Source organism: Kogia breviceps, chromosome 1, assembly GCF_026419965.1.
Source record: "Kogia breviceps isolate mKogBre1 chromosome 1, mKogBre1 haplotype 1, whole genome shotgun sequence".
Lineage (NCBI taxonomy): Eukaryota > Metazoa > Chordata > Mammalia > Artiodactyla > Physeteridae > Kogia > Kogia breviceps.
In genome coordinates this window covers 173317628-173328726 of record NC_081310.1, presented here as the reverse complement: position 1 = coordinate 173328726, position 11099 = coordinate 173317628, and the positions used below count along the sequence as shown (strand labels likewise).

Here is an 11099-nt window from a genome sequence, read left to right as displayed (position 1 = left end):
ACCTCTTCATTACTTTCTATCTGCATTACTGTTTCTCCATATTGATTGCTCTCTTTTCTTCTCCACGGGCCTGGCTGCTAGGCCAAATTTCAGAAGACACCACTTTCAGTATGACATCCCTTCAGTGGCTCTCTACTGTTTGGCAGATCACAGGTGAAATGCCTTTGCATGGCATTCAAGGCTGTCCACTCTGGCTCTAACTGCCTTTCCAGAGACTTCTTATGCACTGCCTTAATAAACCCCCAATCCAGCTGAAGTCAGCTCATTTGCGTAATCCCTACTTTGGAGCATCACCTCCTCTTCCTCATAACCACATCCACCACTGGAAGGTCTTCCCTTAACATATACCAAGCTCAAGTCCTTCCCACACCTTCTCGAGTCTACGTTCCTTCCTTTTAAAGCCGAGGTTTTTTTTTTAAAAAATAATTATTTTTGGCTGCATTGGGTCTTCGTTGCTGTGCACGGGCTTTACTCTAGTTGCGGTGCATGGGCTTCTCATTGTGGCGGCTTCTCTTGTTGTGGAGCATGGGTTCTAGGCGCATGGGCTTCAGCAGTTGTGGTACATGGGCTCAGTAGTTGCGGCATGTGGGCTCTAGAGCGCAGGCTCAGCGTGCACGGGCTTAGTTGCTCCGTGGCCTGTGGGATCTTCCCGGACCAGGGCTCGAACCCGTGTCTCCTGCACTGACAGGCAGATTCTCCACCACTGCGCCATCAGGGAAGCCCAAAGCCGAGTTTTAAAAAGAGTAGTGGGGCTTCCCTGGTGGTGCAGTGGTTGAGAGTCCGCCTGACAATGTAGGGGACATGGGTTCGTGCCCCGGTTCGGAAAGATCCCACATGCCGCGGAGCGGCTAGGCCCGTGAGCCATAGCTGCTGAGCGTGTGCGTCCGGAGCCTGCGCCCCGCAACAGTAGAAGCCACAACAGTGAGAGGCCCACGTACCGCAGAAAAAAAAAAAAGTATTCTAGGGACTTCCCTGGTGGCGCAGTGGTTAAGAATCCGCCTGTCAATGCAGGAGACACGGGTTCGAGACACGGTTTTGAGCCCTGGTGTTGCTCCACATGCCATAGAGCAACTAAGCCCATGCGCCACAACTACTGAGCCTGCGCTCTATTGCCTGCGTGCCACAACTACTGAGCCCGCATGCCACAACTACTGAAGCCCGTGTGCCTAGAGCCCGTACTCCGCAACGAGAAGCCACTGCAATGAGAAGCCCGTGCACCGCAACAAAGATTAGCCCCCACTCTCTGCAACTAGAGAATGTCTGCACGCACGCAGCAATGAAGACCCAACGCAAACAAAAAATAAAATTAAATTAAAAAAAAAAGTAGTCTACACTCACAACCTGAATTTCCATAACATCCTCATTCCCCACCTCAGTACCACTGGACTCAGCTCCCTCCACTCTACTGAAACTGCTTCACCATGAAGACTTTTTGGTCCTTAACTGATATCTCAGCATTGGATACTATACAGTAGTTGAAAGCCGGCAGCCCAAGGCTTTGATTTGATCTTGCCTGGTCTGTGCACAAAAGGGAATATAAGTAGGATGGGAATGTAACAAGCAGCTTAGCATCGTTATCTTACACCTGAACTTCATGCATTATGCTATCTGCCTGGTTGCTAAAGGCTTTTGAGTTTGCTACAGTGTAATTACCAGAGCTTCTCAGACCACTTTTTGCCCTAGGCTGTGTTATAATAATGAACAGAGGGCTTCCCTGGTGGCACAGCGGTTGAGAGTCCGCCTGCTGATGCAGGGGACACGGGTTCGTGCCCCGGTCCGGGAGGATCCCACATGCTGCGGAGCGGCTGGGCCCGTGAGCCATGGCCGCTGAGCCTGCACATCCGGGAAAGGAAAAGAAAAAAGAACAGAACATGGGCTTTGGAGTCAAGACAGATGTGGGTTTGAATCCTTGCCTGCCCTTAACCAGCTGTGTGAATTTGGACAAATTACCTAACCTCTCTGAGCCTTAATTCTTTCACGGTAAAATGAGGATAATTATGCCAATATGGTGAGGGGGGGCAAATAGGTAAAGGTGGCTTTAAAGATAAAATGAGTTAATGTGCCTAACGCAGCACTTAAAACAATGTCTTTCCCAAAGGGCCTGTTCCATGAATGTGCGAACGTGTTCCTTTTCTTGCCTTCTTTCCACTAGCGCCCTTACATGTGAGCACCTGGCCCTCCACACAATAACTCTTAAGTAGCTGTGTATACTCGAGTCCTGCCCCATAAAAGGCCTTCCCTCTTATTCCTGAGGTGGTATTTGAGCAGCTCATCTTTAGTTCTGACCCTCTCATCTCACTTCTGATTCTGCAGGATCCCAGGCCCTCTGTTCCGCCCTCACTTCACCTTCCCCTTAACCTCAGCTGCTCCTCCTGACTCAGGCTATGCCCTCAGAGATCATCCTTCCAATCCCGACATGGTCCTTTCTTCTTTGTTTCAATTCCCTCCCTGGGCAATTTCACTCACACCATGGCTTGGGTCACTTTAAACGTTAACTCCCAAACCTGTCTCCAGCTGCTCTTTGGACATCACTTTAACATACCTTCCTTCCTTTCCTGCTTTCCTCATTGGCAGTGGTATTGGTGTTCACATTGAGAATCTGATAAAAGCTACAAGTCCTGTCCCTAAAATTGCACACGTACAAAACATTGCTTATAAATTCTGGCTTCCCTTCTCACTCAGAATGAAGTCTAAGGTCTTCCCCATAGTGATATGGACTGGGTATTTGTCCTTCCCAAATTCAAATGTTGAAGCCCTAACCCTCAATGTGATGGTATTTGGGGGTCTTTAGGAGATCATGAGAATTAGGTCGCGAGGGTAGAGCCCTCATCATGGGATTAATGCCCTTATAAGAGGAAGAGATTCACTCTCCCCGTCCCTCCCTCCTTCCACATGTGAGGACATAGTCAGGAGGCAGCCATCTGCAAGCCAGGAAGAGATTCCTCATCAGAAACCAAACAAACCAGCACTTTGATCTTGGAATTCCTAGCCTCCAGAACTGTGAGAAAATAAATGTTGTATAAGCCACTTGGCTTATGGTATTTTATTTATTTGACTGCACTGTAGCTTAGTTGTGGCACACTGAATCTTTTAGTTGTGGCATGCGGGCTCTTAGTTGCAGCATGCAGGATCTAGTTCCCTGACCAGGGATTGAACCCAGGCCCCCTGGGTTCAATGGGGAGTGCAGAGTCTTAATGACTGGACCATAAGGGAAGTCCCAGTTTATGGTATTTAAAAATGGCAGCCTGAACAGACTAATACACCCCACAAGCTCCATATTAACCTGGTTTCTGCTTGCTTCTCGGACCTCCTACTCTTCTCTTTGCTCCCTCAGTTTTGGACACACCGTCTTTGGATTCTTCAAACATGCTAAGCATACTCAGGCTTCAAGGCCTTGGCACTTAACTTGGTGTAAGTGGGTGGGCTTTGTGGGGAAGGGCTTATCCATGACACCCCAGAATTTATAAGCAATGTTATGTACATGTGCAGTTTTAGGGACAGGACCTGTAGCTTTTACCAGATTCTCAATCTGAACACCAAAACCCCTGCCCCCCAATCAATCAATCGCTCTGATCTCTCCCCCTCCCATCCACCTCCACACTGAGGCCGCTTAACTATCAAACAGCCTTGTTGCCATCATCACGCCTTTGGTTTTCAAACCATAACTGTCTCCCCTCTCCGTAGAGGCCCGTGTACAGTCTCCTCAGCAGCATATGAAACCTCTCATGTCCCAGCTTCAGCTTACCCGTCAAGCTGTACGTCCAGTTCTGCTGCTCTCTGCATGCAGCATGCCCCCGTGCACTTCTTTGCCTCTGCACCTGCAATCCCTTCTGTCCAGATGCCCTCGCTCCCCACTTCTGCTCGGTGAACTTCCACTCATCCTACACGGCCCCATCTAGAAGGCAGCTCCTATGCTGGCCTCCTCACGCTTCCTCCGTGCTGCTGTGTGCTCAGTCTTGCCTCCACTGAACGGCCGCTGGAGGACAGGGGGTTGTTTCTGTAAGTGTGTGTGTGTTATGAGAATGTGTCCCGTGGCGTGTGAGGGCAGGGACTCTGCCTCAGATACCCCCGGGACCCCAGAGTTGCAAGATGGAATGAATTCTTCCTCGTCCTCAGGCCACTAAGAGCCCCACCTTCTCTACTGTTATTCTTTAAGGCAGCAAGACATAATTTTAACATTTATTGGTTTTCTCTGATTGCCTCTGGTCCAGTTTTGGAAGGGCTCTCTGGGTTCTTCTGGCCTTGTTTCTGGGCTGCTGCAGCTGCAGCTTTTAAGGCCCTTTTTTGCTTCTTCAGCTTTTGAGCCTCTTGGAAAACCTGGGGATGAGAGAGGGCAGGAAAAAACTGTGTAATGCTATGCAAAACATCAGACTTTGAGCATCTGGGGTGGGAAGTGACTCCCCCAGATGGTCACCCTAGCCTTTCTCTATGGGCTTTGTGCCCTGGGAGCCACCTCAAAGCCTCGGGGCCAGCTCCACGCCTTGCTCAGAAACAGACAACCCCTCCCTTCTGCTCTCCCCACCATGGTCCTGGAGTGGGGCCAACCAAAGCAGTAGTCCCGACTCGTACCCGAATGCACAGAGCCTTCTTGGTCACCCAGCGGCGGTGGGCTTTTCGGTAGTACAGAGGGCGAAAGGTGTACTCAATCCCCAGCTCCCTGCATGTCTTCTCAAAGACAGCATAGTTGGTCTTGCGGAGGTTTTTGAGCATCTTTTTCCTCTGGTCAAGGCTCATCAGCAGATAGCGCTTGTGGGCTTTGTCCTGTGCGAGAGTTGGTATTACTTTGACTATTATGTAAGTAAGCGTGTGCCACTTCACAGTAACAAAGGATGGTCATTTTACCCTGGCAATGAAACTTCCCCACAATCTTAGGCAAATATTAGTGCAACTCTGAGGTAGGTAGTATTACTGTTTATTCCCATTTTACAGGTGGGAAAATAAAGGCTCAAAGATGTTAACTGATTCATTAAAGGTTCTAGAACTGCTGGGTTGGGACCTTGTGTTAGGTCAGGTCTTGAATCCAGGTCTAGTGGTCTGACTCCACATCTCATGCTCTTTCCCCACTCAGCCTCTGCACAGCTCAGCAAACTATCAGCTGGGGTGGAGAGGAGGGAAGGCTTAGGAAAACCCCTGCCCTCAGCCAGGCACTGCTCCCTCAGTGGAGCTAGCATTCCATACTCCAACTCTGATTTCCAAGGAACAGCTCAACTAGCTTCAGGAAACACTGAGGTGCTAGGTGTGGAGCTGGGCCAGTCTGTGTTCACAACAGTGTGTTCATTAAAAATACCAGCAGTTGCCTAATTATAGCAGCTCTGCGTCTGACACTGTGCTGAGATCCAGCAGAATGGTTAAGAATGTGGGCCCTGGAGCAAGATCACCAAGTTTCAAGTCCTAGCACGTCATTTCCTAGTGGTGTGCCTGTGCCTAGAGGGGTAACTTAATTACGCCAGCCTAGCTCATTCTTCTGTACAATGGGATACAAAGACAAGTAAAAGGGTTAAATGAACTGATGCATGTATTTAGCATGAGGCCTGAATACTTTATATGTGTCATGTTGGCTGCCATTACTTCATACAGTCCTTGCAATCCTGTCGGTGGGTACTATTATGATCCCCATCTGACAGGAGAACTGAGGCTTGGACATGTAACTTCCCCAGGGCCACACAGCCAGTTAAGTGGCAGCGGCAGAGCTGGGATTTGAACTTGGGGCAATCTGACTCCATGCACGCATTCAACTATTTCTCGAGCGTCCACTGTGTGCCACACGCCGTGCCCTTACTCTGAAGTTTGTGTTCTTGACCATTAGTGACACTCAGCACTGTCCTGTAAGGCTCCCATTTCACCCCTGGAGGTGGAAGGGAAGTGTGTTTCCCACCGCAGCTGAGGGGTGGGTGCTCTGCTGCTCTAGCCACCTGGCTTCTCAAGCTGTTTCTCTGGACCCAGAGCCCATCAGTGCTCAGGCTCCTCTCCCCCAGCTAGCTGTGAGTGAGGCCCAAGGGTTACCTTTCGATGTTTCTGCATGTGTTCTTCATAACTGCGGATCTTGACAGTCAAGGCAACAACTGAAACCACAAACCACAGAGGATGAGAGCTCGGCACAGAGGAAGGAAGAGCCAGACCTTGGTTATGTTTTAAGACCTCAAGGAAGGGCTTCCCTGGTGGCGCAGTGGTTGAGAATCCGCCTGCTAATGCAGGGGACATGGGTTCGAGCCCTGGTCCGGGAAGATCCCACATGCCGTGGACCAACTAAGCCCGAGCGCCACAACTACTGAGCCTGTGTGCCACAACTACTGAAGCCCGCATGCCTAGAGCCCGTGCTCTGCAACAGAGGGAAGCCACCACAATGAGAAGCCCGCGCACCGCAACGAAGAGTAGCCCCCTCTCACCACAAGCAGAGAAAAGCCCATGCGCAGCAACGAAGACCCAACACAGCCAAGAATAAAACAAATAAAATAAATTAAAATAAATAAATTAAAAAAAAAAAAGACCTCAAGGAATAACAATCACCAAAGCTCTTGTACACCTCTCTGTCACTCCCAGAGCACTCTGAACTTCAAGATCTCAAAAGACTTTGGATTATCTTTCCTTTAGAAAGCAAAGCATAAGGAAGGGAAGTTCCTCAATCTTATGAAGGTATCATCCCCAAACCCCAAATCCCAAATTAGCATTCTTAATGGTAAAACTTTAGAGCATTCCTGTTAAATTCAGGAATTAGTCTGGGATGGCTGCTATCATGGTTTATGATTCAATACTGACCTGGAGGTCCTCAACAATGCAATAATTTAAGATCCCAAAACTGTCAAGGGTCTCCTCCTTGCCTCTTCCCTTCCAGCTGCCATCCTTATCTCTGTGTTTTCATTAATGAGTTTTCAGAATTATCAGCTCCCACTCATCTCCTAAAGCCCCAGAATATCCTTCCCTCAGCTATCCTCTTGTTTAACTCAAACCTATATTGCAAAGGCAAAAGCAGAAGGTGGCCCCAAGGAGAGGCTGTCACTACAGCAGGCCCTTACTGTACACACACTGAGCTCTGGGAGCACTGCAGAGAGTGCAGCAGGAACGCTGGCCCTGACCCCACGCCCTTTCACACCACCTCAGGTGCACAGTGGAGAGAGAGGCTTTGGTTCCTGAGGAGCTTGGCCTGAGATCATACAGAGGTATGAGGCAGGACCTGGGTGCTGACTACAGCATCACAGATAGAGTCCAGTTTTCACTGTCCTTGGTCCTTCCCCCTTCTCCCTTTACCAAGTCACATCTAATACCAGCGTATCAGCAGGTGAGGGGCCTGGATCAAGTACCAGCTAGCAGACTCCCCTGCACCCCGACTCCCCCAGGGCCCCCCGACCAACTTCGAGCTTCCAGGGAGCCGGTGTCCTTAGGGTTTTCCACGACCTTGTTCATCAACTGCTGTTTCACGACTTTTAGCTTCTCTTTCTGTTGAAGACAGAGACCGAGAATCTGTGAGGTCTGCCACCCTGTAAGAACTAGCCCTCATACCTCCAGGGCCACGGCCACAGTCATAGCAACTAGGCCATAAGGCTCAGGGAGTGACTTTACTCTGCTCATCAGGGTATGGCCTCTGGCCAACCACATGGCTGTTCACATCTAGGTGAGCCCAAGGCCAATGCCACTGACAGAAGAATGTTGGATGAATGGCCCCAAACCGTGCCCACTCATTCAGGCATTCGGTCTTTATCGAGTACCTACTGTTTGTCAGGTGCTAAGGGTACAATGGGAAACAAGACTGTCCTGGCCTTGGAGGTGCTCAGTCTGGGCGTACTGACAGTGGATACAGAATGAAAGTGGGATAAGTGCTGTGACTTGAGAAGCATGGGCTGGGAGGCGTTACCAGGGTAGGAGGGAATCTCAGAGGAGAGGACTGAGAGAGGCCAAGGCTTGGCAAAGGCCACTCACCTTGTTGGCCATTTCCAAAGATAAGAGTTTTTTCACGACCTCATCAACCCTGTGGAAAAACCACAGCAATGAGAGACAGGTGTGGGGGGGTGGGGTGGGAAGAAGGAAGGGGAGCAATGCCGTTTTCATTTTAGTTTGAAAACCAAGGATGAGTGAAAATTTCTTTTACAACATGAGTCTCTCTGGAAGTGAGGGATTCAAAGTAAGCACGGATCTGATCTGCTGGGCTGAGAACATAGAATGATGTGATAACTACAGAAAATTGGAGCTGTCAGCTCAAGTGTTTCAGGCTTGTCACAGGGAAAGCAAAAAGAGGATTTCCATTTTAGCTGGAATATGGTTCAATCTGTCTCGAGACACTTCAATTCTACAGTCATTGTTTCTTTCTCATGTCACACTGCACAGTGGGAGGGACTGGAGGGACTGCCCAGCTCCCATTGCACAGGACAGGGGCTGAGCAGAGGATCCCGGTTTTGGTATCTTTCAGCCCTGGATTCAAACTCCAGCTCTGCCCCTTAGGAGCTGTATGACACTGGGCAGTCTGATAGTCTACAAAATGGGGACACTATTTCTTCCCTCACAGGATCAAGAGATGAAAGATTTCTACAAACACCTGTGAGGCATGGTGTCTCCTTGGTACCTCATGGTAGAGGGTCTTTACCCAGAGCACAGAAACGGCAAGCAGGTGTGCCCCATCTGCCCACTCACCCTCACCGTGCCTGGGCTTCTATAGTTCTCTGCCCTGTTCCATAGTCAAGCTGCATCAGGAATCTACCTCGAAGCCCCCTCCTTGCCAATCCTCCCAGGGCCCCCTGCCTCATCAAAGAGATTTCTTCCTGCTTACTTCTCAATTCCAGGGATGTCCTGGTAGTCCTTGAGCAGCATAGAAGGGGGTGGGTCGTCTTCATGGCTGGGCTGGACTGCCAAGTGGAGGGATGGAAAACACCCAGAGTCAACCCTCACTGCCCATCCTCCCGGACTTGGCTCTTCTCACCAACTTTGCCAGAGACATCCAGGGTCTCAAGCAAGGCACTGGGTAACCCCGGGCTCAGTTTCTCCTCTGCAGATCCTGTGGGCATCTGCCTTGATATTTCATGCTGGGAGTAGGCGGCCTTTCCCAAGACCCTGTACTGTGCCCCTGTACTGTGCCTGCACTTCTCCCACACCTGTCTGGCTCTACAGTTATCAGACGTCCCGCTAGGATGGGGTGGTCCTGTGACCGGACTGAGGTCGACTCCCTTTTCATCCCTCACGTCTGGTCTGCGGCCCAGCACAGAATAGACACCCAACTAATGCTCGCTGGCTGACTGCATGAATGAAATAAGGGGCTTGAGGAGGGACCCTGAACTTTAAAATGCCTCAATTGTAGACACCAAATAGAGATCACAGGAACCCCTCAGGCTTGGTGTGTGTTTGTAGGTGAGGGAGAGGCATGGGAGAGATCAATCTGTCTCCTCCAGTCAGCCCCTGCTCTGCCGCTATGCAGATAGTACTAATTAAATAATACTAAGATATAGTAAGAGATCTGAACAGCTATGCAGACTGCCTGGGAATGGGAAACCAGCCCCCCCCCCCCACCCCCGCCTCGGAAGGGCGGATACGAAGCGCTATATCCCACCCTCCACCTCCCCTCCTCTTGCCCTTCATGCAGGCTCCAGGCCCACGGCTTTGTCATAAGGTGGACGTGGGCTTCTTCGCAGGATCTCCGGCCCACCCCTGTCCCCCGCACCCCCCTCCCCCCTCAGTGGCTCCACGTAGACACCTCTGTCCCCTTGGCCACCCCAAGCCTTCCAAGCAATCTAATCTCTCTTCCGCCCCAAATCCCACCCAAGAGCTCCTACCTGGTTTCTGGGTGGCATATCCGCGGGCGGCCCGGAGGATGAGACCTACACAAAAAAGAGGGGGCTGAGAACATTCTCCGTCAACAGTCCAGCCTCGATTCTAGTCTATGGCCCTCGCGTTACCCTTCTTCCAAGGTCTTGGCCCCTCTGCGAGAACCACAGTCCCATTTCTTCCGCACCCCGAATACCCCATGTCTCTCCCACCGCGCCTTACTTCTTCCCCACCCACCACTCTTTCTCCTGCCGCTACACTCCGCCCCCCTCCCCCATAACCTCTTCCCGCGTATCTTCTATCTCCTCCAAACCCCATTTCCCTACTTCCGCTGTCCGGCTTCTCAGCTCCTCACCTCCAGGACGTGAGGGAAGGCCCCGCTGGACGGAGAGAAGCTTGGCGCACCCTCCGCCCGGCAGCCCGAGGACAGGGGCCTGGGTTACTGCCTGGGTCCCAATCGAACTCAGCGCTCTCCACACCGCCCTCAGCATAGTGGCTTCTGACCCCCGAGGGACCCGCCCCACGGCCGCCGTCGCCTTCGCGGTACGGACTTGGTTATAGGGCGCCGCCATGTTGGCTCAGGCTCGACCAATCGAGTGCAGTTGCGAGACCGGATGAGCAGATGAGGACCGAGATGATGGATTGGCAGGCCGGACTCAGTGATGACGCGAAGTTGGGTCGAGGGGAGAGGTCTGGTTAGCTGTAGCACGAGATTCAGGGAGCTTAGTCGTTGCCTGACATCGTTAGTGGCGTGCGGTGCTGTATAAACTCTAAGATGCCACGTTTTCTTGAGCATGTCTCCCGCCCTTAATCCTACTCCATGTTCCTGACCTTGGGCCCCGATTATCTTGGGGGCTTCCCTGGGCCCTGTCGTGTCTTCTTCCCCCAACCTAGTATTTCCACCCCCTCTCCCTCCAGAGTGCAGAATGGACCCCTGTAAGAACTACTAGGTTTCAGCCTCTTCTCTGGCAGTGTTGCAGCGTGGTGATTAAGGTCGCTGATTTTGGACAGCCCTGGGCTGGAATCCTAGCTCAGCTGTTTACCGGCTGTGTGATTCTGTGTGCAAGTCACTCAACCTTTCTGGGCCACAGTGTGCTTACTCAACCATGAAATGGGAGTGGTAATAACAGTATCTATCTTTTAGGTTGTTAGAGGATTAACTGAGGCAGTTGTCTGCAAAGCACCCGGAATATAGTAAGTATTCAAGAAATACTAGCTTTGATATTTGTGAAATGAGGGGTGTAACGACAAATGCCAATTAAAAGTAGGAAAGATAAATCTTAATTTTTTCTTAGAGCATTTACTTTAGAATACCTGTAACTGTAGGAAAGATAAATCTTAATTTTTTCTTA

At 50.8% G+C, this 11099-nt stretch overlaps 1 protein-coding gene across 1 annotated transcript; it reads right to left on the bottom strand.

The window, feature by feature from the left end:
- Positions 1 to 4167: 4167 nt before the first annotated feature.
- Positions 4168 to 10334, bottom strand: MRPS15 (mitochondrial ribosomal protein S15). The gene is made up of 8 exons (XM_059047270.2): positions 10103 to 10334; positions 9756 to 9800; positions 8759 to 8834; positions 7915 to 7963; positions 7350 to 7434; positions 6004 to 6062; positions 4570 to 4761; positions 4168 to 4317 (listed from the first exon to the last, which is right to left on the bottom strand). Exons 1-8 carry the CDS (start codon positions 10317 to 10319, stop codon positions 4180 to 4182), a joined length of 861 nt encoding a protein of 286 aa, XP_058903253.1. The 5' UTR covers positions 10320 to 10334; the 3' UTR covers positions 4168 to 4179.
- Positions 10335 to 11099: the final 765 nt, after the last annotated feature.

Coding starts and splice junctions, on each gene's coding strand:
- MRPS15 (XM_059047270.2), bottom strand. CDS start 10,319: ATGGCGGCGCCCTATAACCAAGTCCGTACCGCGAAGGCGACGGCGGCC. Junction 8,835..9,755: donor ATATGCCACCCAGAAACCAG/GTAGGAGCTCTT, acceptor TCCACTTGGCAG/TCCAGCCCAGCCATGAAGAC. Junction 7,964..8,758: donor GACATCCCTGGAATTGAGAA/GTAAGCAGGAAG, acceptor GTTTTTCCACAG/GGTTGATGAGGTCGTGAAAA.